The 27,355-nt window shown below is 39.6% G+C and overlaps 1 protein-coding gene across 1 annotated transcript; it reads right to left on the bottom strand.

Annotated features, from left to right (window-relative positions):
* Positions 1-9,184: 9,184 nt before the first annotated feature.
* On the bottom strand, positions 9,185-25,782 carry LOC130565238 (polyunsaturated fatty acid 5-lipoxygenase-like). The gene is made up of 5 exons (XM_057351832.1): positions 25,608-25,782; positions 25,334-25,473; positions 25,086-25,186; positions 24,820-24,990; positions 9,185-9,377 (listed from the first exon to the last, which is right to left on the bottom strand). Exons 1-5 carry the CDS (start codon positions 25,751-25,753, stop codon positions 9,198-9,200), a joined length of 738 nt encoding a protein of 245 aa, XP_057207815.1. The 5' UTR covers positions 25,754-25,782; the 3' UTR covers positions 9,185-9,197.
* Between the last annotated feature and the right edge of the window lie 1,573 nt (positions 25,783-27,355).

The raw sequence follows: 27,355 nt of genomic DNA on the forward strand, positions 1-27,355 counted from the left end.
GTGATCTGACAGTCGACTCACACGGATATATTCACAACACAGTGTCATAGAGAAAAGGGAATTATATTATTTTATTCAAGCAACCAATCAATCTCCGGAAATCTTCATGAAGCTCTGAAGCCACGCCCTAGCAACCATTGGTGATCACACTACCAACCCAAACATAAAAAGAAATATAGCTGCAAGCAGCAATTGTGGGTTCGAGCGATATATGGCCACCTTTGCCTTTGTCGAGTAGGGTCAGGACTTGTACCCTAACATACCCACGATGGAGGATAGTCCTCCCACACTTATAAAGTTGAGAAAGATGGTCAGTATTGCTTCATACAGACTATGCATGCTTACATATACATATAGTATACATATATAACTGTCCTTCCTGTTTGCTAACATGAGTTAAAAGAGCCCACTCTCATTTTCCTACAATGTTATGATGTAGAGATGTAGGTGTTGATCAACGGTTGCTATGCTATCTGTGTTGGGTTGCTAGGGAGTGGTTTGGGTCCTGCCAATGATGACAATCCAAGGTATGAGTGAAACGAACTAACCCCCATGTCTCTACGATGTTCTTATGCAGAGATATGGGTCTTGCGAAACAGTTGGTAATGTGCTCTGTTTGGTTGGTAAGAAGTGGCTTGGCAGTTGCCAATTGATGGTACTACAAGCCACGAGTGAAACGAATCAACCTTCACATGTCTGCAATCTTTTGATGCAGAGATATAGGTATTGGTAAACGGTTGCTAAGGTACTTTGTTTGGTTGCTAGACAGTGGATTTGCAGCTGCTTATTGATGATACACCAACCCATGAGTGAAACGAAGCAAACACAATCTCTATGTGATGTTCTGACGCAGAGATATAGATCTTGGTAAATGATTGCTAAGGTATGCTGTTTGGTTGCTAGGGAGTGTGGCCTGGCAGCTGCCAATTGATGATAGACCAAAGGATTCTTGCCAGTAAGAATGATAAATATACCCCCATGGCTCTAAGATAACCCTGTTTGAGTTGCAAGTGTCATCAGCAATGTTTGCTTGGGTGTGGCTTCAGAGATTCATGAAGATTTCAGGGTAATGATTGGTTGTTTTGGTTCTATGAAATTGGGTTTGAAGATATTCATCTGAGCTAACTGTTAGAGCACCATCATATTTTAAACTTAGATCATTAATAAAATAATACTGTTAATTATTGCAATATGAAAAAGGTTAAAGAAGTACACATTAAAAAAAATCAACAGAGCAAAATGATAACAGAATGCCAGAGGGTCTCCTGTAGATCAGTCTTTTATGTCGGAACCAAATTGTACTGTGTACTGTGGTCATTTTTTGGATTCAGTTATTTATAATCATGAGGAAAGACAGAAAAGCAGACATACACTTTTTAAAATAATATGTAATGATTAAATTGATTGATTACAAAGAGATAATGAGTGATAATTTACTGCTATCTTGTTGTTATAATGGATACTATAAGAATATTGAACAAAGGCTTATGAAGCTTTTTAAGTTATATGAATTAATACATTGTTTGAGGAGAGACCCCCCTCATATGATTGTAAAGTGCTTTGGGTGTACAGCAATACACAGAAAAACGCTATATAAATGCCTCATTCATTCATGTTCTTCATGGACGTTGCTCGGTGGCTTTGGTCGGGGTCACTGAGTGCAGCTATGACACGTCAGAGGAGATCTGGCCCTCCCGGCTGAGCCTGGTTTCTCCCGAGGTTTTTTTTTCTCCATTATTCAGCATTGGAGTTTGGGTTCCTCGCCACAGCAGAGCAGTGCAGTGTTGGCTTGCTCACCGGGAGACTGCATTTATTTATTTATTTATTCATTTATTTATTAGATATTATTTATTATAATGATCTTGCTTGGTCTATAAACACCATGCACTGTGCTGTGTTTTACCTTTCTGTGTTTTTCTTATTTGCTCCTGTGAAGCTGCTTTGGAACAATGCACATTGTGAAAAGCGCTATATAAATAAAATTGAATTGAATTGAATTGAATATATACAATTGGGACAAGATTAATGTGGATCAGTACATGTAAATAAAAGTATTCTGAGCTACTTACCAACAGCGATCATCCACGAGCACGTACGAGGGCCACCCTTTATGATTGATAAAGTCTCTGTACCCATCTTTTGGCGGAAGTATGGGAATGTGCGACCCATCAACGCATCCGATTATTTGTGTAATGTGATGTTCCATTTCAAATCGGTGAGCAATTGCATTTGCTTCCTCCAGATTAGGAACCTGAACGAGATTTTTTGCAGAGGACACCATTCCTTAACAAAACATGTAGACAATTTTATTTACCGTGCATTCGTGCAAGCCAAACTGATTCACTATTACTCTGTATTCCCCGCAGCTACCAAGTCGGTACAGGACCACAGCCACCCGCATCTCCAAGGGCACAGGTGCATGCACAGTGACCTCCTGGGGACTCATCACACCCACCACCACCGAGCATAATTTCACAAATGCTCTTCGGGACATGCGGAAGTTCTCTTTCCATTCCGCGTCATTAAATTCAATTAAAACAACTCTCTCCCATCAGTCCTTACTTCGTACTCTCATCCAGTACCTCCGAGTTTGTCGTGGGGAAATGAATGAAATGTTGCTGATTAAAAGTGCAGAGGATGCCTGTTACTGGAGAGTTTGTATCCACCGTCGTCTGTTAGCACGTATGGCATGTATAGTAGTTAACTGCATTTGAAGCTGGCGTAAAATTACAAATGAAAGACCAAAAACTGTATGTGGTACCATGGCAAAGACGAACTGTTTGTTGATGCATGAAATTACGGAGGGAACGTCGAACGGGCTTGTTTAGGGACGTAATGACGTATCCCATTAATCGAACTATGTAGTGTAACATGTTAAACTGGAACATGAAAGGTATATTCTTAAAGAGCAGGTTTCAAGGTTTTTGTAAGTCTCCTAATGTTGTATTAGAGTCCCCAACAACATGTTCAAATGCATCAAAGGTAAAAAAACGGTGCTATTTTCTTAAAACAAGCATTTAGTATCTATCCATTTCTCAAAGATCCCTAAACGATTCCTCCGAAGCTGTTCAAATGTTCCGCTTCTCTAAGCTCCTCCCTACCGCGAGTCCAGTGTGCTTCGATTGGCGAACTGGCCCAATCAGTTGTGATAGGTCTTTCTTCATACACTGTGTGTCAGAAACGAAACGCCCATTACCACAGTTCTTATCTCAGGAAGGTTTTTGTAAACAAAGACACAGTAAGTGTAAAAAAACTGGCATCAGTATTACCATATCACAAGTTTTTATCTTCATAAACTTATCTTCATAAACCATTCAGACTATTGTTTTCCTGTTGATCTTTTTTCGTCATAGCTGTGGGAGAACAACAACGGCTCTATCCAAAAGTTGATCATTACTATACAGAGAGGAGTAACTGAGCAAGTTAGCGAGAGCTTCCAAAGATAATGCACACACCTTTACATAATAAAATGATATAGTGCTGCAGTCCGTTTTTAAAATAATGACAAGCAAACCGCTTTGTTTGAAGGGGATCGTGACCACAGCTAAACTTTGCACACTTGACAAAACCATAATGTGAGACACGTTAGCAAAGTGCTACCGTGACTAAACGATAAAGGGATACAGTTTGTACAATACTACGACATGTAGAACGACAACAGTCTACAATAACCGCCACATTATTAGGTAAGAGTTGGATTATTAAAACTGTAACACTGTTAACTTATACGTTGTTTACCTGGAAACCTACAGCTGTACTAAATATACAACACGGATTAGCACAATTACTTTAACGTATATTGTAAGCACTCAATTTAACATGTACACATAACGTATTTATCATACTTACAGCTTGTGGTTCTGAGATGCTTGTTAGTCCAAATAAAGTTGGTATTGACTTATCTTTAAGGGTCTAGCGGCTGGCAAATCCCGCGTTGAACTCGCCAAAATTTGAGAAGCAGTCGTCGGTAAAATGACGAGCACATTACACAAGGTTGGAATTGTACTGCAGTGGTATCGTGCAGTACATGATAAAGGTTGGAATTGTACTGCAGTGGTATCGTGGAAAAAAAATGTAACCACTGATCCTTCACATCGTCATCCTTTGGCAGCGAAAACAAAGTACATTTGCGTTCACAGCACAAAACACAGCGTCTCCTCGACATGTTGTATACGCAACACTACCTGAAGTGCTAGTGGGCAGGTCAGAGTGTTCCTGTTTCGCAGGAAGGCGGGGATTGTGCTGATGCATTACACTGTGACGTATCGATGTTACACTCAAAAGATTCGAAAGCCTAACGATTTGTTTGGGCGGTTCGGAGCCAATATCTCAATTTATCATGGACTTTTTGGAATAACAACTTTGCAGATCGTCAAAATTGAATGAAAGCTACGTTACACACTGAAATGCTGGTAATTTTATGAGATTCATGAAACCTGCTCTTTAAAGCAACTCATGTAAACACCTTTATCATAATATTAGCTTACTCAGAATAAGGCAAATAATTTGATTATTGATGTCCATGTAAACTTGGTCATTGTCTAACTTGTTAGGCGTTGCAAAGTCCTCAGTACATTACAGTAAAACTGCACATTTTAGAGTGGCCTTTTATCGTGGCCAGCCTAAGGCACACCTGTGCAATAATCATGCTGTCAAATCAGCATCTTGATATGCCACACCTGTGAGGTGGATGAATTATCTCGGCAAAGGAGAAGTGCTCACTAAAGCCCTATTCGCACAGGATTAGTGTTACCTAGGGACCTCTAGTCCAGGCATCGTCAACTGGCGGACCGCGGGCCAGATTCGGACCGCTGCTTCGTTTCATCCGGATCGCGAGACATTTAAAAATTGACTCTTTCAGTTGTTTAAATTGAGCCGCGCATCTACACAATGGAGAATCACATCACACGTACTCTCAGGGACATTTATGTAATTGATCTTTTGTCGCTATATCCTGTGATATCTCTTAGATATAAACGCGCTTCATTTGAACCCTTTCCGCTCCGCGTGCGCTGCTTTTCTCCCGCCAAAGATGCGCCACATGAAGAGCAGCAGACACGTGCTTATTTTAACAACACTAGTGCAGACACGCAGAGCAGATAAATGGAGACACAACAGTAAACAAAATGCAGCAATATTAAAGTATTTGTTTCTGTCTGTTTACTGTTTGCTATATGTCTCCAACCTTTCAACCAGATTTGTGATATTTTATGAGCCATAACGTTTTTATCTTGCCTACATTTATTATTAGCATTATTGATCAGCAAGTAAACATTTGTGTCCCTGTGAAAACCGAGGCTAAAGTCTCATAAACAAATTAATTATTAAATAACAAGCATCTCAATTTCAAGCATTAACTAAAATTTTAATCTTTGTAATGGCATTATTCAGTCAATATTGAAGATATTGTTGTTATATTTTCACAGAATATTCTGTAGGATGATTTTATGTAGAAAACAGTAAAAAGACTCGCTTGGTTTTCACTAACAGGATCACATTTTGTTCTAATTTGGAATTTAAAGATAGAAGTAGTTCTGGTATGAAAGGCATGGAAAGGCTAATTTAGTAAGTAACTTTGTTTTCTGTTTATGACGAGAGCAATTTAATTCTTACATTAAATTTGTTGTTTGTAGCTTTATTATTTACAAATATTAATGATCAGACTTCTATTAAGAGGGCATTCCCCTAAAGCCACAGAGCCTACAATACATACATACTGTGGATATCAAAATATAAAATAAATGGCCTGATAAAAGATCATACCTTTTATATATACATATACATATCCAAGTGGGCTAAACTGATTAAATATTAATTTTTTGTTATTTAAAAAAACATATTGTCCGGACCTCCGTTTGGAAGAAAGTATAAAGACTGGACCTCTTGGAACTTTAATTGAATACCCCTGCTCTAGTCATTTGTAATAATTTCAGAGGTTGTCTGTGATTTTAATCCTGTGCAAATTGGCCATGTTTGTAATTTGTAAAATAAAAATTCACCCGCAAATTACCTACCATATTTTGACGAACACCGAGGTCCTTTGATAATATTAGTCCCGTGCGAATCGGCATCTCTGTGATTATGATTTGACTCATATAACCTTTTTCAAGGTTTTATCCACTGTTTGTGAATAATGGAGGCTGTGTTGAAGTGTTTTGATATTATTTCGGGTGCTGCATCATATCCATACCTGGCCGGGAGTCTCCAGTTTTGTTATTTCTCATGGGAACTCTCATAACATTTGAGACCTGCGATCACGTTCGGTGATCATATATCATTATACATTACATACAACTATAGGCTATACAACTATACACAAAGCCTTGCCATCATATCCAGGAAATAAGTCCGTACATTTTAGTAAGATCACAGGCTTCACTTATCCCGTGCGAATGCGTCACATGAAATACAGATGTGGGGAGATCATTTCTTAAATCACACGAGGTCCCCAGATAATACTAATCCCGTGCAAATAGGGCTTAACACAGATTTAGACAAATTTGTGAACAATATTTGAGAGTACATAGAGTACACATTTTGTGTACATAGAAAAAGTCTTAGATCTTTGAGTTCAGCTCATGAAAAATGGGGGGAAAAGCAAAAGTGTTACGTTAATAATTTTGTTCAGTGTATTTTTATTTTGTTATCATGTCTTAAATCAAAACAAACCAACTGCAGTTTGATTGATATTAATTGGAATGCACAATAAAAAAGACATTTTAAGTGAAAATGAGTTATCTCATCTTGGAACCAAACCTTGGAAGCAAATGTAATATTTAATCATATATATATACACTCACCTAAAGGATTATTAGGAACACCATACTAATACGGTGTTTGACCCCCTTTCGCCTTCAGAACTGCCTTAATTCTACGTGGCATTGATTCAACAAGGTGCTGAAAGCATTCTTTAGAAATGTTGGCCCATATTGATAGGATAGCATCTTGCAGTTGATGGAGATTTGTGGGATGCACATCCAGGGCACGAAGCTCCCGTTCCACCACATCCCAAAGATGTTCTATCGGGTTGAGATCTGGTGACTGTGGGGGCCATTCTAGTACAGTGAACTCATTGTCATGTTCAAGAAACCAATTTGAAATGATTCGAGCTTTGTGACATGGTGCATTATCCTGCTGGAAGTAGCCATTAGAGGATGGGTACATGGTGGTCATAAAGGGATGGACATGGTCAGAAACAATGCTCAGGTAGGCCGTGGCATTTAAACGATGCCCAATTGGCACTAAGGGGCCTAAAGTGTGCCAAGAAAACATCCCCCACACCATTACACCACCACCACCAGCCTGCACAGTGGTAACAAGGCATGATGGATCCATGTTCTCATTCTGTTTACGCCAAATTCTGACTCTACCATTTGAATGTCTCAACAGAAATCGAGACTCATCAGACCAGGCAACATTTTTCCAGTCTTCAACTGTCCAATTTTGGTGAGCTCGTGCAAATTGTAGCCTCTTTTTCCTATTTGTAGTGGAGATGAGTGGTACCCGGTGGGGTCTTCTGCTGTTGTAGCCCATCTGCCTCAAGGTTGTGCGTGTTGTGGCTTCACAAATGCTTTGCTGCATACCTCGGTTGTAACGAGTGGTTATTTCAGTCAAAGTTGCTCTTCTATCAGCTTGAATCAGTCGGCCCATTCTCCTCTGACCTCTAGCATCAACAAGGCATTTTCGCCCACAGGACTGCCGCATACTGGATGTTTTTCCCTTTTCACACCATTCTTTGTAAACCCTAGAAATGGTTGTGCGTGAAAATCCCAGTAACTGAGCAGATTGTGAAATACTCAGACCGGCCCGTCTGGCACCAACAACCATGCCACGCTCAAAATTGCTTAAATCACCTTTCTTTCCCATTCTGACATTCAGTTTGGAGTTCAGGAGATTGTCTTGACCAGGACCACACCCCTAAATGCATTGAAGCAACTGCCATGTGATTGGTTGATTAGATAATTGCATTAATGAGAAATTGAACAGGTGTTCCTAATAATCCTTTAGGTGAGTGTATATGGCTTACAGGATACAGGTTCGCCCTTCAGAGCAGTGCATTAATGCCTATATATTGTATATGTATATTTAATAAAGCTGCTTATGTATCCTAACCCTGAAACGCCCGCACTATCGTAATATCTAATACTAATATCATTATTGAAATAAATTATTAGAAGATGAAAAAAATGAAATCCTTATGATGAGAATAAACCAACTGTCATGAGAACACAACTGTAAGGTGACCCACTGGCCCAATGGCGGAGTCCAAGTGCAATCATTATTCATTGTTATGTGCTATCTGAGATGGAGATGCAAACTCTGTGGGAAGTTCATTGTATTGGGTGAAGCTCGGTGTTTCTCAGGATGTCGTGCCCTTTTGGTCTGGACACCTTGGCACCGGCCTTACACAACAACAACAAATATTGTGATAGATCTCTGTATTTTTTAATTTTTTTTAATTATGAGAGCTCCCAGGGGATAAAACAACCAATGTAACAACCATTTGAAGTGCAGTCATAAATGTTTAAAACACGATATAAAAACAATTCCTTGGCACCATTCATGAACAAATATTACACAACCATAATAGCAAATCTTTATAAGCTAACCTTGAAGGTAATGCAATAAAAACCCTCTCTCATACTGAATATACTGTAAGCCTCCGCAATCTACTATACGTCACACAACCACTGAAAACGTGTGTACATAAGATATTCTAAATCCATACAGATATAAGATGTCAATATAACCAAGGTAAAAATGTTCAATAAAAGTAAATGATCATCTAAAACAAACAAACCATATACCATAAGTAATGAAGATTATGTAATTGAATCAAAACATGTGTCGATTAATATCATAGTATGGATATCTGATTATGCAAGTTTATATGAATGAAGAAAAGAATAAAAAGAAAGACAATTCATGGATTATAACATAAATTTGCGTGACCTTTAAAAGCGATGCCAAATAAACGGTTCTGATTTCTTGGCATGAGCTGGACCAACAGTCACCCCTAACATAGATCCCTAACTTTAACAATAAGCATGAATCAAACATAATTTCTTTAAAAAACTCCCAAAAATGGCACAATGCTCTGTGGTTTGCCAAACCATTACATATTGTAAGTAGAGCTGTTCTTCTCTATATCAAGCATTCAGGTTGTAAACGCTACTGTTACGTCTGAAAACATTTTCTTAAATTGCAACACTGTTGGGGATTTGGTCTGGGGACAAGTAACAATAACTCATTTTTAATCCTTCGTTCCGGCGCTTGATGGTGTCGGTCAGCTCATCTAGTTTGTTGCGGAAAGTCATAATGGCTTCCTTCACTGGTTGCTCGGTGAAGTGCTTATCTGGATACATGCCTAAATACCGCTGGGGAAATATGAAAAGATCAAAATTTGTCATTATTTTTACAAGGTAAACTGGTCCTTTATTTAAGCTCTGGAAAGTGCTTTTGAAATGGAACACCTGTTGAGATGTTGATGGATTACAATTATTTAACATTCTGTTGTTTCACTTTCACTTTTATTTTTTATTATTAGGGGGCGGAGTCCCGTATTGTATTCCGTTAGTTTTCTTATTATTATTCCGCCATGGATGTATATGGCAGGCCATAGAACCGTACGCAGGAAAGTTATGAAATTGTGCACACAGATACTTGACAGCCCCAACATTATCAAGAGCAAATTTAGAGTTTCTATCGCAATCCCTTTAGCACCACCAACAGTCCAAAATGTCACATAGATTTTTGCCCATAACTTCTGAACTGTGCGCCGTAGAAACAAAATTCTATTTTTTATCTGAATCCTGATGCACCATATGGCTTCATCTTCCGTCATGAAAAATTTCCCACCATTTTGTATTGATTTGTACGAACGGTTTGTCCCAAACTGAAAAAGTTGGCCCTGTTAGATGCGGGGTGTCATGCCGAGTCGAACGATATCCAGTTTTCTCGTGTCGGCCATTTTGGGCGTCGGCCATATTGAATAATGTAGCAAAATGCTGTATTTTACGAACGCATTAGCGTGTCGTTACGAAACTCCCTATGGGCCATCAGCACCATGCCCTGAGAAAGCTTGTAAAGTTTCGGACCAGCGCAACCTAGTAATGAGGAGATTACTTTGTCTGAGGTTGACGGATTTTCGTGGGAGTCCTTAGATTTCGGAATCCTTGCAGAGTCCAATGATACCAAACAATCACGTTTAACTTTGCAACCATTACTCCGATTGAGACGAAACCAGCATAGTAAACACAGAACATTTAGTTTTTTAATACATATTTCAGGCCACATGTCAAAATTTCCATGGTAAGTGGCCAAAAAACACAAAGAAAGTTTGGCTTTGAAGTTTGGTGTAATTTTTTTGCTTTTGTGTATGCGTATAACTTCTAAACTAATTGAGAAATCTTAACCAAATTTTGCACGTTGGTTTATGGGCACAGTCTGACAACACACAAAAACGGTGGTTGGGTTGTGACACCTAGTGACCTTATAATTAAACAAAACGTTACATAGGTTCTGATTGATTTCAAAATTGACTTTGTGTATTGGCACGAAAGTTTGTACATATCATCATTGGCAGATCTTGTTCGCCCCATATAAATTTGGTGACAGCGGCACCTAATGGTCAAAAGTTATAAGCCATTTTCTTGTGTTCGAATCTCGAATCTACCATTCATATCTAAAGTTCTGGAAAAAGTAGTTTCAACTCAATTATGCTCCTTCCTCCAAAGGAATGACATCAATGAAGATTTCCAGTCTGGATTTAGACCACATCACAGTACAGAGACTGCTTTGATCAGAGTTACAAATGATCTGCTATTGGCGTCTGACCAAGGTTGTATCTCGTTATTGGTGCTGCTAGACCTTAGTGCTGCATTCGATACCATTGACCACAGCACACTCCTACACAGACTCGAAAATTATGTCGGCATTAAAGGAATAGCTTTGAAATGGTTTAAATCTTATTTATCCGACCGTTTTCAATTTGTAGCAATAAACAATGAGGTGTCACGCAAATCGCAAGTCCAGTACGGTGTACCACAGGGCTCAGTCTTAGGGCCTCTGTGCTCTTCGCATTATACATGCTACCTCTAGGAGATATAATAAAGCGACACAGAGTTAGCTTTCACTGTTATGCTGATGATACTCAACTTTATATCTCCTCGAAGCCTCATGAAACACAGCAGTTCCATCGAATAATGGAATGCATAGTCGATATAAAAAACTAGATGAGTAACAACTTTTTATTACTGAACTCGGACAAAACGGAAGTGTTACTTATTGGACCGAAAACTGCTATAAGTAACAACCAAGAATACTGTTTAACTATTGACGGATGTTCCATAAAACCCTCGTCGTCAGCAAAGAATCTTGGCGTTCTATTCGATAGTAATCTGTCATTTGAGAGCCACGTCGCCAACACCTGTAAAATTGCGTTTTTCCATCTTAAGAATATATCTAAACTACGTCATATGCTGTCAATCTCAGATGCAGAGAAGTTAATTCATGCATTCATGACATCAAGACTAGATTACTGTAATGCACTGTTAGGTGGTTGCCCTGCAGGCTTATTACAAAAACTCCAATTGGTCCAAAACGCGGCAGCTCGAGTTCTTACACGTACAAAAAAGTATGAACATATTAGCCCGGTTCTGTCAACCTTGCACTGGTTACCTATAAAGCATCGCGTTAACTTTAAAATCTTGCTTATTACCTATAAAGCCTTACATGGTTTAGCTCCTCAGTACTTGAATGAACTCCTTTTGTATTACAGTCCTTCACGTGCATTACGCTCTCAGGCGTCCTGTCAGTTGGTAATACCTAGAATTTCAAAATCAAGTGCAGGTGGTAGATCCTTTTCCTATCTAGCGCCTAAACTTTGGAATAGTCTTCCCTGCACTGTCCGGGAGGCAGACACACTCTGTCAGTTTAAATCTAGACTAAAGACGCATCTTTTTAATCTTGCATACACTACTCTTCCATAATATAAATCTTCTGAGGGTTTAGGCTGCATTAGTTAGATCAACCGGAACCAAAAACACAACTGATGTACTTGTTGCATCAAAGAGTACAGAACAGTACTCTACTCTCAGCCAGTCTTGTCTCATTGTTCCAAGGTTACCACAGCGAGCAGGATGCAGTTCATGGCCTGACCTGATGGTAGAGCGGAGAATGGGAAGTGGGGACCTGACAAGAGCTGAGATGATAGAGCTGGATAAAGAAGGACGCGGTCTCTTGACATGTTTTCACCACAAAATTTCAAATGCTATTAGATTATTAATGATAATCTTAAACTATAATTTATTTTATTATTAAGTTTATTTATTTTATTTAGCCTTGTTGTGCAAGTTCTCTGGAGCTTGTGCAGAGGCAGCAGCTTTTGCCAGAGGGGAACTGGAATCCCCTGGTTGGGCCTGGGTTCTCCTGAGGTTTTTTTTCTCGATTAGAGTTTTGGGTTCCTCGCCACCGTTTGCATACTGTTTTTGCACTATCTGCCTGACCGGGGGGGCTGCTTTAGAATTTTAAAGTTTTACTTAATTAATATTGCATATAGGAATTTATAGTCTGTTATATTTGACCTGTGCTTCTCTCTCCTTTATCCTAAATGTGTGCTCTCACTGAGCGTGTGTGTGTGTGTGTGTGTGTGTGTGTGTGTGTGTGTGTGTGTGTGTGTGTGTGTGTGTGTGTGTGTGTGCGTGCGTGTACTTGTCTGTGTACGTGTGTGTGTGCGTGCGCGTCCGTGTGTGTGTGTCTGTGTGTTAGTACGTGTGCATATTGTGTGTGTGGAGTGTTTTGTATGTGGGTATGTCTGCCTTCTTTGTTTTCACAAGGTACAACTTTAATTGTTTTGCTTATAGTCAATATGTCTTATGTACAGCTGCTTTGTAACAATGAAAATTGTAAAAAGCACTAGATAAATAAAGTTGAATTGAGTTCAAATCTTTTCCCTGTGTTTTTAAACTCGGTTTTCAAAATGTGATCATCTGACATCCAAAATATATTTCCTCGGCCTGCCATTGTGGAATTTTGTCGTAAAATGCAGTATTTTAGAAACTCATAGGCAAATCGCTACACAACTTGGTAGGGTTCATCAAGGTCATGTTGTGAGCGGACCTGTAAAATTATAGGCCAATGCCCCCTAGTGGTCAAGAGATATAACGAAATATATTAAAATGCTTGTAACATATGGGGAAATCGACATAGTTATTCGATTCACATTCGTATATTTGTTGGCACAAGCCGAGTTCATTTATATCAAAGTTGTCATATTCCACCATACTTCCTGTCTGCCATATTGAATTATATAAAGAAAAAACATACATTTTCGAACTGCTTCTACAAAAGCTGTCTGGTTTGCTCTTAATTTTGAATATAGCTTCTAGAGACACCCCTAAATAAAAGTTAATAAAAGCTTTTTTGATTGATCAAATGGTTCTCATATACAGCCTCAACAAGATCAAGACGAGCACACCAAAGGGTCATGTGGCTGTATCTTCGCGACACTTTTGTGTATTGACACGAGACTTGGTATCCATCATCACTGGCACATCTTGTTCCCGTCACTTAAGTTTCCCACCTAGTGGTCAAAGTTATAAGCAATTATATTGTGCTCTTTATGCTTTGTCTTTGGCAGCCCTATGAACCATACATAGGAAAATTATGAAATTAGTGTAGTGGTGGACCTCAACAGTTATTTGACCAATTATGGGGGCCCGAGCACTCACTCTATAGCGCCACCAGCAGTTCAAAAATTCACTTTTCAAACGGCTGTAACTTTTGAACCCATTGATCTACAGAAATTGTACTCGGCACATGTCATGCACTCCTCATACTCATCGCATTCCACGCATTACATTAAGACTCCACCCATTACAGTAGCAGCCATCTTGAAAACTACAGTATTGCGTTTGTTTCATTGGATTGGATGATTGGTCTGCCCGTCATTTAAAATTTTGTCATAAACCATATTATCTTTTGAAGCCTATGATTTGTCGGCACCAAATTTGGTATGCACCATTGAATTACAGTCCCGGATGTACGCGTGAAGTTTTAAGACAGCGCCATCTAGCGTTAATGAGATATGATGCTTTTCATATAATTGCTTATATCTCTTGAACGCTTTGTCTGAAAGTCGTTTTCTGACGGTGATTATTTCTCCTGGGCCATGCTGATTCCATTGATGCTTCGTTTGTCATTTTCTAACATTCAATTCATAACTTATTGTAAAGCATGTGAAAAAAGTTTTTGTCAACTTAACACAACTGAAATATTGATGATTGGCTCTGCTACCTCTCTCAAAAGGATGGACCTGTCCTTTGAAATTGACGGGGTTCATGTTAAAGGTGCCATAGAATGAAAAAAGTATTTACCTAGGCATAGATTAATAATAAGAGGTCTGTACATGGAAATTAAAATATCGTGAGCCTCAAAAACCATTGTTTCCCCCTTCTTGTGTTAATCGTGTGCATGCAAAAGACCACTGAAAAACAGGCCAATCTAAACATAACACTGACTGTGACGTTACAGTTGGGATGTATGCCCCCAACATTGCATATACCTGCCCATGTTCTAGACCAACCGGACGTGCACAGCCGAATCATCGGAAGTTCTGCAGGTATTGTGAATAGGGTTGGGCGATTTCTACCAAATTGGCATCGGACGATGTATACACTCTACAGTGAAACCTTGCGATGGACGATGACATAGTTGTCTTCTAACAAGCCGCGACGTTATGAAGTGAGGCGCGTCTAGGCGAGAGCTGCACAGAGACATGTCTTCTTTATACAGCGCGAGCTGGGCAGTAATCAAGTCAGGCGTCTGTACAGTGCAGTGCAAGCTTCTCAGTTATAAACTCATGAGCATTTTCTTTATACAACGCGAGCTGCGCAGACACGCATCTTCTTTATACAGTTAATACAGTTATAAAGTCAGGCGGGTCTGCGCAAGCTGTGCGTGAGCTGCACAATTATAAAGTCAGGCGCGTCTGATCTGTATTGTGCGAGTTTATATGCCCATTAAGCCCTGTTTATATTTGTTTACAATGCACTTTGAAGCACAGAGCATCGAGAGTCACGTAACGAAAGTGAATGGGACCGTTTTTCGAACCTGGGACCATATCAAGCAGGCTCCACTCAACGTTTTGATGCTGATTTAAGAAGGGGGCAATTCCGACTATATTACCATTAGAACCCCTGCCGCAAGCAGTAAGCAGTGATCTTATCCACTTCTTCCATTTCACGTCTGACAGTAGCGATCTGTTTGCTGTGTGAGCTAGTGGCATGGGCCTTGCAGCAAAACAGCCAATCAGAGCAGAGCTCCACACTAATATTCATGACCCTTCCAAATAAGGTAATAACAGACCTTTTCATTCTAGGCACAAATCCTAGGGTTGTAATTGGACATTTTAAACCTTTGCCCACATTCCTTCTATGTAGATATCAGAGAACAGTATAACATATTGTTTCAATTAATTCTTTGGCACATTTAAGGCTGCTTCATCTGTTCGTAATCTTGGTGTCTTATTTGACTCAGCTCTATCTTTGCCTCTCATATTTCTTTCTTTCGTTAAAAACTCTTTTTTTCCATCTTCGTATTTGTCATGGCTCTGCTTCATTTAGTCATGTTTTTCTTGGTCCTGTAGCAGAGACATGACAAAGCCTTTGGTTATGTGTGGAGAGAAACATATTATTGTCCTTTTGACAATAATATACGTTCTCTCCAGTGTCTTGTCATTTGCCCCACTCCTCTCGTTTCCCATATTACTTCCCGGCCATGTTCCATTACCCTCTCATGCCCTATGTCATTATCCCTCGTTTGTCTCTCCCTATAAATACCCTCTTGTTTCTTTGTCTTGTGTTCGTGGATTACGTTGTGTACGGTTTATGTGCCTTGTACTTTGTCCAGTGTTCCTGTTCCCAGCCTTGCCCTTGTTCCGTGAGTCTTGTGTTCTACCCTGTTGTGTTTTGATTTAAGACGTTTGGTCGAGTCCTTTAGTTTAGTTTTGCTATTCTTGTTTTCGTTTTGCCCCCACGTGGGAAGTCTTTTGTTTTATATATTTCTGAGTTCCGTTTTCCCCATTGAGGGTGTTTTGTTTCTGTTTACCCCTTCACTGCTGCCTGCAATTGGGTTCTCTTCTTTCACGCCTCAATTCATGACAGTATTATTGCACGTCTCCGATCTTCTCTCACTTTAGCTGATGCTGAAATCCTAATTCATGCATTAATCACATCACGTCTAGATTATTGCAATGCTCTATTTCTTGGTCTGCCTAAAAACTCCTAGCAAGGTTATAGTCTGTTCAAAACTCAGCAGCAAGAGTTCTCACCTCCACCAGATCAAGTGAGCTTGGTCTTTTGTCCACTCCTCGTTTTTGGCTGTCCACTGTAGGTGGTAGGTCATTTAGTGTTAATGCACCTACATTTTGGAATTCGCTACCCCTTACACTTCGTAATATATCATCTTTGCCTACCTTCAAGACTCAACTAAAAATGTATCTTTTCAACATGTATTTTGGATAATGTGGCTATATGTGGCCTAATGTGTGTGTATGTGGATGTGCAAATGTATTGTATAGCACTATATGAAGCGACCTTGAGCTATGGAAAGGTGCTATATACATCAAACTTCTTCTTCTACTTCTTCTTCAAACAACTAACTACAGCTCCCCTAAGGAGCAATTGCAATGATCTTCTACCCCATAAATTTGGTCTGGTGTGTTCAGTCATTTTAGCATCAATCAATAACAAAGCTTCTCTGCCTCTTGTTAAATAAGCAGAACCAAATCTGCTATCAACTGCACTAAAATATACAGTATAGAAAGGCAGCATTTTAAGGCTATTTGAACACATTATATTTGTGGACAAATGTAAACACATACTATTCCACAGAATTCTGCAGATTTTTCCCAAATTTTAGTGAAGAATTAACGTGAAAAGTCTGACAACTTGAAAAAAAGGTTATGTGAGCAAAACCTATGAGAGGGAAGATATACATACATCAGGATAACTAAAAGTACGTCATTTAAAAATGTAAGTTCATGTTATGTGGCTCTTAAAAAAAATAATTTGGCACCTGTGTTTTTCCTGGTTGATTGATTTTGTTTTGTCTGGAGCCCTGACTTATAACCTGGTTACGATCCACCAGCGAGAAATGTGAATACTTGTAATGTTTCCCTCGGTCTCAAGATTTTGTTCAGGAGTGTAAATATTTTAGGGATAAGCCGGTAGTGAGTGATGCCAGTGTTACACGAATTAAGTTACTGGCCCACCGTCCCACCAATGTTTGCAGTTTTAATAAATAAAATAAAGTTTAGTTGAATAATGAACGCAACAGTTTGTGATGCGCATCTGCTTGCTTCAGTACGAGCCTCAGTCACCGGACAGAGAGCAGCAGGAGTCACGTGATGACAGTGAGGTGCGATGATTGACAGGTCATGAAGGTGCACGAGATCTTTTGCTTTGTTTAATATAAGTAAATTTGTCCTTGTTTTATTGTTGTATAATCTTTAGAACTAATAATAAACCACAATCTAAGCATTTGTTTTGAAATAAGCGTTTTTTCTGAAGATCTATTTATTTCCGTTGACAGGTACAATATACATATTATTTCTTTTTTACTAGACGTTCTGTTTAATGTAAGTGAGTTTGTTACTGTACTATTTTATTGTTGTTGTGTTTTATTTGTCTTCCTTTTAGTTAAAATGCGAATATACAGGGCTCTAGACTAACTTTTTGCACTGGTGTGCCTAACTTTTTTTCTTGGGTTCACCAGCACAAAAGTTAGGTGCACCCAAATTTTCGACCGCATCGCATTTAACACCGCAGTTTTACCAGTTCTTTTTTTTTTAAATCACTGTCCATATAGGCAAAATTGACTTGTAAATGATTAACTAACAATCTGGTCAACATAAAGTTCTTTATTTGAAGCACAATTCTACAAGAAAGGTCACTTACTGAAGAAGTGTTGGTGCTTAAAGTGCTTCAGTGAATTTAAACTTAAACCATCTCAAGATAAATGGACCAGGGCTTGACATAACCTGGGAGGTTGATGGCTCCGTGTCAGCGCATTGCTTATGATTTTCGGACGGATCAGGCCTTAACTTAACATTATTCACGAAAAAGTTGTCAATCGTTCTTTTCATCTTCTCTCATCATTCACTCTGTTTAACTGACGGGCCTATAGGCTCCTCCCCTCTCTGTTTAACTGACGGGCCTATAGGCTCCTCCCCTCTCTGTCTGACTGCAGCACACGCATTTTCACACGTACACACCAGAGGTTGCGCTAGACTTTTTTATTGTCTGTCATTTTGACTGACAGGTTCGTAAAAAATCCGTCATAATCTATTATTACCCGTCACTATGGTGCAAGGTGGCGTTAGGTGGTAATTAGTATGTTCGTGACGTCATCACGCTGTACTTGTGTCTCGGAACTTGTTGTATTTTAATACAACTGAATGCCCAATAAAGCCGTTGTTGTTTATATTCATCTGTATATTTCATGTTTTAATGTTTATGTTCATATGTGATTCGATCTGTGAAAACCCAACACATGGTGCAAATTTATATATTACAGTTTTTGATACCAAGCCCTTTCCAAATCAGTTTTTATTTTGCTCATTGTATGTATGTAACAAAAGTTATGGCTGAGGTCGGCTGAAGCGCTAGGATTTTCAGGGACGGAATTTGGAGGAAAACGGGTTTAAAGTTAAGTGATGAAAATAAAAGCACAACAGTCCAGTATCACAAGTTAAAGTCACTTTACAGTAGTAAAAGACTTAATAACAATTTAATAAAAAACATTTCCTAGTGTTGAAGTCTATAAAAATACTGTACAAAACCGTTTCAATAAAACGAAAGTAAGGAAAATGGTGCAGGGCACACTTAAAGAACGAGAGCTCTGCCGTTATCACTACACGAGGAAACTAGCAAACATTACGGACAACAACTAATAAGCAGTGAAGCAAGTTTTACCTTGTTTATCATGTGCACTTTGATCATCCCTTGTATGTTTTGCGATCGCGGTCCGGCTCGCATGAGCAGCGATAACACCCGGTGCTGCAGACGGGGAGCTCCGCCATCTCACGAAAACATTGTATGAAAAAAACTTTGCATGTTGCATCCTAGTTTACACAGGACTGGTGGGAAATGTGCATTGATACTCCTTCATTCTTCGTGTTATGTGGTTTACTTTGATAGGTGAACTGTCTTTCCCGCGTCTCAGCGCGACATCCGACGGGTTTTCTCAGATCGCATCACATGTCTAGTCAGTAACAATGACGGGTGAAACCACGCACGTCCCTTCGCGAGCATATCGCGCTCTAATGAAGGGAAACGGGGAGTTACAAATTGCTCTCATTGTAATCCGTCAAAATAGCTGACGGACGGACGGACGGCCTTCAGATTTTTCCGTCACTGGTAAACATTTTTTGTCAATGACAGAGAATTTTCGGTTAACACGACCTGTACACACACGTACAGGAAAATCTGGACCACGGCCAATCAGAGGGGGTCCGCCCTTCACTATCTCTGATTGGTTTAGACCACGATATGGGCCTAATGTGTGTCTGTTGTTGAATCACAGGGAGACTTTCAGAGTCGCGGAGACTTTTTTTCTCACTCGAACGGCTGGTCGCACCGGTGCGACCTCAGATTTTTCTTAGTCGCACCATTGAGAAATCAAGTCGCATGTGCGACCAAATTGGTCGCACTCTAGAGCCCTGATATACCCGTCCTATTTGTTTTGCTTCGTGTTTGTCAGGTTCTGTTTTATGGTTGTTGTGTTTTTTATTAAGAATAATAATGAACAAACATTTTAAGCATTCATTTTAGTCAAAGAAAAGAAAAGATTTAAAGTAACGTTGATGATCAAATAAGTGGCACAGATACTGAACGTCATTGACAAAATGTGTTATCGGAAACACCAGTGTTGTCACACAAATCCTCACGAGCACATCCCTAATGCAGCAAGAATGTACTGTATGCTGTGCCTCCGAACTGTCTTATATTATACATTCTGTTTAATTCCTATTTGTTTTCTTCAAAATGGTCTATATGTTTAATAGCCTATATCCAGTTTGGTGTGCAGTAATTATTCATTTTGTCAATGAAACTTCTGTTTAATATAAGAGAGTGTGATACTGTTTTGTTATTTTATTGAGAGTAATAAAAAACCCACATTCAAGCGATTGCTGCCCTGAAATGCTGTTAATTCAAAAGTGAAATAAAATGTGAAGTGTGCATGTGAACGTGCAAAATTCATTAGGATATTAAGCAAAATCATGTTCCATGAAGATATTTTGTAAATGTCCTACCGTAAATATGTCAATATGTCACTGCTGCCCGCTCTTTGGGAATTACTCAAGTTTGGTATCCATGTAAAGCTTTTGGGTTCATCAACTCTCCACAATGTCATTACAGCGGTGAGCCAATAGAGACCGTTCATTTATTTCCCTTCATTAGTAATATGTGTTGTCAAGGACTTGGATAACTTTAAAGGCGAGTTTCTCATATTTTAATTTTTTACACCCTCAGATTCCAGATATTCAAATAGTTATATCTCAGTCAAATATTGTCTTGTCCTAATCTGAATCATCATTGATGTATGGTTTATTATGTATACACTGCGTTCCAAATTATTATGCAAATGATATCTTTCTCTGGTTTTCCTAATTTGTCGATGCAAATGACAGTCAGTATAATTTTCAAGTAATCAACAGTTAGGGTACATTTGGAATTTTATTGAACAAACCTCCCACTGACAACAGTATTTATTTAAAAAATGAAAAACTCAAAATGCACTGTTCCAAATTATTATGCACAACAGAGTTTGAAAACATTTCATAGGTTGTAAAAAACTGAAAATGGTCATTTGTTGAATTTGCAGCATTAGGAGGTCATATTTACTGAAATCAAAAGCTATTTCAATCAAAAACATCCTAACAGGGCAAGTTACATGTTAACATAGGACCCCTTCTTTGATATCACCTTCACAATTCTTGCATCCATTGAACTTGTGAGTTTTTGGATAGTTTCTGATTGAATTTCTTTGCAGGATGTCAGAATAGCCTCCCAGAGCTGCTGTTTTGATGCTAACTGCCTCCCACCATCATAGATCTTTCGCTTGAGGATGCTCCAAAGGTTCTCAATAGGGTTGAGGTCAGGGGAGGATGGTGGCCACACCATGAGTTTCTCTCCTTTTATGCCCATAGCAGCCAATGACACAGAGGTATTCTTTGCAGCATGAGATGGTGCATTGTCATGCATGAAGATGATTTTGCTACGGAAGGCATGGTTCTTCTTTTTGTACCATGGAAGAAAGTGCTCAGTCAGAAACTCTACATACCTTGCAGAGTTCATTTTCACACCTTCAGGGACCCTAAAGGGGCCCACCAGCTGTCTCCCCATGATTCCAGCCCAAAACATGACTCCGCCACCTCCTTGCTGACGTCGCAGCCTTGTTGGGACATGGTGGCCATCCACCAACCATCCACTACTCCATCCATCTGGACCATCCAGGGTTGCACGGCACTCATCAGTAAACAAGACTGTTTGAAAATTAGTCTTCATGTATGTGTGGGCCCACTGCAACCGTTTCTGCTTGTGAGCATTGGTTAGGGGTGGCCGAATAGTAGGTTTATGCACAACTGCAAGCATCTGGAGGATCCTACACCTTGAGGTTTTCGGGACTCCCGAGGCACCAGCAGCTTCAAATACCTGTTTGCTGCTTTGCAATGGCATTTTTGCAGCTGCTCTCTTAATCCGATGAATTTGTCTGGAAGAAACCTTCCTCATTCTGCCTTTATCTGCACGAACCCTTCTGTGCTCTGAATCAGCCACAAATCTCTTCACAGTACGATGATCTCGCTTAAGTTTTCGTGAAATATCTAATGTTTTCATACCTTGTCCAAGACATTGCACTATTTGACGCTTTTCGGCAGCAGACAGATCCTTTTTCTTTCCCATATTGCTTGAAACCTGTGGCCTGCTTAATAATGTGGAACGTCCTTCTTAAGTAGTTTTCCTTTAATTGGGCTCACCTGGCAAACTACTTATCACAGGTGTCTGAGATTGATTTCAGTGATCCAAAGAGCACTGAGACACAATACCATCCATAAGTTTAATTGAACAATATAAAATTAAATGTTTACGACACTTAAATCCAATTTGCATAATAATTTGGAACGCAGTGTACACTCTAAAAATTGAACCCTTATGACTCGGTTTTTGTCCAGGTCACATTTATATGGATTTTTTTTTTGCCACGGCTTGCTCAATGGAGACAGCTGACATTGCTTCTTGGATTTTGAAATTCCTGACAGAATTGTATTTTTGGGTTAAGTGTCTCTTTAACAATATTGCGGTTATTGATACCGGGTTGCATGTGTTAATTAAAGTGGAATGTAATATTTTTATTACCCCTCGACATGTGCCGATATTCGGTAACGCGATTAACCGCGGTAATTGGTTCGTGTGATGTTGTTATCGCGGGCACTTTCAAATACCGCGAAAATATATAGATCAGCATTTTGATTTTTAGAATGCGTATTTGTTTATTTTTAATCAACCGGATAAAAGTACACTGCGTGTATGCTGCGTAGGAATGCGCACTCTGATCTAAACAATCCCATTCCCCATGTGGAGATGCCTACGTGTGTGTGTGTGTGTGTGTTCATGTTTGTATATCCCGGTGGGGACCTAAACCTGAATACACACCAACACATGGGGACTCGTGTCACCGTGGGGACCAAAATTGAGGTCCCCAGGGGCAAAAAAGCTAATAAATTGTACAGAACAATATTTTTTACAAATCTAAAAATGCAAAAAGTGTTCTATGATCTTTAGGTTTAGGGATAGGGTTAGGGGATAGAATATACAGTTTGTACAGTATAAAAACATTACGCCTATGGACTGTCCCCACAGGGATAGTCAACCAAAGCCTGTGTGTGTGTGTGTGTGTGTGTGTGCGTGCGTGCGTGCGTGCGTGCGTGCGCGCGTGCGTGCGTGCGTGTGTGTGTGTGTGCGCGCGCGCTGCTGAGCAAAAGACGTGCGCTGCTGAGCAAATGACGCGTGCGCACTCTGATGTAAACAGTAGCACACGGAGAGGAAGCATGGCGGAAGGAGGAACGCTGCCGACGATTTATCCCCCTTCTAAAAGGGTGAAGTCTGAGGTTTGGAAATAGTTTGGGTTAAAAGTAAGCAGAGTAATGAAATTTGACAGTGTGGCAGAATAATTATTTTAATTATACGTTGATGGAGTGCAATAAAGTCATACACTGTCTCAAAGTGCGAGTGAATTTGCTGTTTATAAATGTTTAACTTGCTATAATAGTTAACACACTGGCTTGGTTATTCAAACAATAATAATAATAATTATAATAACATGAATTGTAGTACTAGCGTTGTACAGACATAAGTATATTTAAAAGCAGTTAACAAAAGTTGTTCTTTTGCAGTTTGCACTTTATTCTGTTTGAATAAACTCACTTTATACATCATTACTGTGTGTTGTTTTATTTATATTTAAATGTTTGAGGTTCTCTTTATTATTTAAAATAAAGTTGTTATCAAGAGGAAAACACTGAAGTTGGTTTATATTTTCAACCTGCATTTCTCATAGAATTGAATACTGCGATAATACCGTTTACCGCGACGAAACCTTAATCAATTAATCGCAGCATGGAAATTTGATACCGGCACAAGCCTAATTACCCCTCAAGTTGTTCCAAACCTGTATAAATGAAAGATATTTGGAAGAATGTTAGCAACTGACAGTTCTAGGGCACCATTGATTACCATAGTAGGAACTAGGGGTGGACGGTATTCGGAAAGGCACAAATAGCGTGTTTTTTTACTAATACTTATTTCGAACAAATACTAATACTTTTAAAAAATTTGTATTCGGGAACAAGAAAAACTTTATATCAAAAAGCTGCGTTTTCTCACGAGACCGCAGTGCATGCCCGCATGAGTGAGTGAGTGAGTGCGTGACATTCAGGAGCCGGGGGGGGGGTTAAAAGAGGTGACTGACACAGGCTGCTCCACACAGCAACAGAGAAGGCTCGGCTGAGCGAAAAAAGACTTCACTGCGTGCATCACTATTTTTGTTGAATAGATTTTTGTACCTTAACTGGGTTCCGGAGGCAGTTTATAACTTTCGGGAAGCGGAGTTTGATCGGGAGATTATTCCGTTACGCTTATTGACGTCTGCAGTCGGGTGCTCTCATGTTCGCTCTGTTTACGTAGCTCTGTTAGATCCAATATTGCATATCCATAATTATTATAATGAATATAATTAAAGAATACTTACACTATAACGTAAATTAGAAGTGTAACGCAAAAAAAAACTGGATTTTTACACCTATTTTGAATTTTACTCGAATACAAATACAAATACTTTCCCCCCCTCAACAAATACAAATACAGATACAAATACCGGCTGCTTTGCACACCCTTAGTAGGAACAATGACAATGGTAGTCAAACGTGCCTCGGAACTGTTTCCTTTCCTAAATTCTTCAATATATCTTCTTAAATGTTCAACAGAATGGAAAATTATACAGTCTTTTTTCTACTATGGTACTTTAACTGTAACCACTGTTTGTAGAGTGTAGCAAGCACACAATCCACAGCAATAAGTAGAATTTTAAATGTAATTGAGCCAACATGCATTTTAAAAACAACCTTTGGCCTTTTAACTCGTACCCTGATGCTGTGTACCCTCAGCTAGTAACAGGTTCATTCTTTTTCACATTGATTTAGACAAGGCTACTGCCATGTCCAATACAATTTCAAATGGATAAACAAATCAGATGTCAAACCTCTTTGTCCTGGAACCGACTGAGGGCCCAAACTGTCCCTAGAACCGCTCTGGAACAATCACGGTCAGGCAAAGTATTCATGACATGTTTCAGATCCACTGTGCCCTTCTCTTGGGGAGGCGGGTTGCGCATGATGGAAGGACTGTTGGGAATGCAGCCATACCACTCAAACTGGAACGCATAAGATTATCTTTTATATATTATGCAGAATTATGCCCATCACTTTCTAATGCTCTTGTAAATGATCTTAAAGTGTGTTATCTCACCTGTCCAAAGTTGACTGCGGCATGCTGTGCTGAAGCTGTGAATATTACTGCAGTGAGGTACTTGGCTAGCTCCTCACGAGTTTTCAGAGACTGTGGAAACTCTGTAAATGGTGACAATTTGCTTTTATCTTGTGTAGAAATTAAGTTGATTTGATGCACACAAACATGCATATAGAATATACAAGAAAAGGCATGCTATCACAGACGAACATACACTGACATTCTGCTAAAGCTGAACCTGTACTCACTTTTACCCTCGGAGTCCTTCTTGCCAAAGATGGCTTCCTGCATGCCATAGTTAACGTTCTTAACAAATTTTTGAATCTCCACATCTTTTTGAACTGTCTCATCGCTGTCATAGTAGATCTCGATCACCTTGTCAACAAAACTACAGGAAGATCCATAAGATGACGCATCAAGAAAGAAATAAAAAAACTCTAGATGCCAAACATGTTCATTGGGCTAATTTTTACTTTCTCACTAGTAGTACATAACCTGAACTGTTGTTACCCTTCCACCTACCTGTATATGGCCTCCCAGATCATCATGCCATCATCTCTATAGTAGTACTTGGGAGTGTTTTCCATTCCTCGAGCATTTATGACCTCAGGGAAACACATGGACTTGTAGGTAAAAGTCTCCATGGCCCTTCTCATCAATTCCTCCATCCCAGAAGCACTTATGCCACTAGTCTGGATACAGAAAATTCAGAAAATATTTTCAGAAATTTACTAGGTCATAAGCACATGTTTAGCATACTGAAGAGACCATCTTTAAGATTATTTTTTTTCAGGCTGTTTATTGTGTTTGCAGATACATTCGATGTTTCGTTCTTAACGCCATTCCAGCATCTAACACCCGCGTGTAGGGAGAGCGTCAGCCGCGCATGCCCATTGCCCTTTCATACCGGCAGCGTATGTACTGTGCACCGCACTGCCTGCCCTGATAGCACACATACGTCTGGCTTACGTCTATTTGACGTCTGCATTTACATCTGCAAGACATCTACAATACATAGTTTGGTCATCTGCAATGCGTCTCGGAGACGTCTGCTGTCAGACGTCATATAGACCTCTAGAAGATGTCTGTAAGATGTTTATGATTTAGAATGGATGTAAAGCTGCTCTTTCTAAGATGTTTAGCAGGTGTTTTTACGCAGCAGATCTCCAGATCTTTAGCAGACGTATTACAGACGTTCAGACGTCTCCGAGACGTATTGCAGATGAGCAAACTATGTATTGCAGATGTAAATGCAGATGTGTGCTATCTGGGTGGGTAACCCCTAATTTACACTGCACGCATGTGCGGCGCGTTACGGCTCCGACGCGGCTACCGGAACTGATCGCGATCATTCTAGTCCAGGGGTCTCAAACTCAATTTACCTGGGGGCCGCTGGAGGTAGAGTCTGGGTCAGGCTGGGCCGCATTAAGTGCTGCTTCATTCTCTTTGCTTGCTTTCTTGAATAAATCTTGTTGCCTCAATAGACATTTTTTAAGATTGGCAACCCGGTTCTTTCTCTCATCTCCCTGGTATTTTGTATACTCCTCAGCATGTCTAGTTGAGTAATGACGTCTGACGTTGTATTCCTTATACACCGCAACTTTCTCTGTGCATATGAGACACGTAGGGGTGCCCCTGTGCTCGACAAAAAAATATTCCGTCTCCCACTTTTCCTGAAATTGCCTGTGCTCGTCGACCAACCTTTCTCTTCACAGCATGTTTTGAGAGAGACATGACTGGAACTGGGTGATACTATATATTTTCCGTCCACTTGGTGTCACTCCGGAACACATTTCAACCAAGTGACTAACGTTGATACTTCAGTCATACAGAAAGTGAAAGTAAAAAAAAAAAACTGACAGAGTTTTCTAACGCTGCATTAACAGCGCATATGCTAAAAACGGTGATATAAGTGATAGAAAAAGTAAGTGATAAAAAAATAAAAATTAAAGCGTGGCAAGAGCGTTTGAGAACAACGTGCGGGCCGCACTACTAAACTTTGATGTCAAGTAGGGGGCCAAAAAATATCATTCCGCAGGCCTCAATTGGCCCCCGGGCCGCGAGTTTGAGACCCCTGTTCTAGTCTATGCTTGTGTTTACACCAGATGCACCGCAGCACATTTCAAAAGCATCCCAGAAGCGGCTCTCTGCACCACTTCGCTAAAGATAGCCGCCTAGTCTATTTTTGATGGAAACCGCGTCCAAACCGCACAGCAAATACAAAATAAACGTAAAAAAACATGTAAATTTAAAAATAAACACACTGTGCA

Source organism: Triplophysa rosa, linkage group LG2, assembly GCF_024868665.1.
Source record: "Triplophysa rosa linkage group LG2, Trosa_1v2, whole genome shotgun sequence".
NCBI classification, from domain to species: domain Eukaryota; kingdom Metazoa; phylum Chordata; class Actinopteri; order Cypriniformes; family Nemacheilidae; genus Triplophysa; species Triplophysa rosa.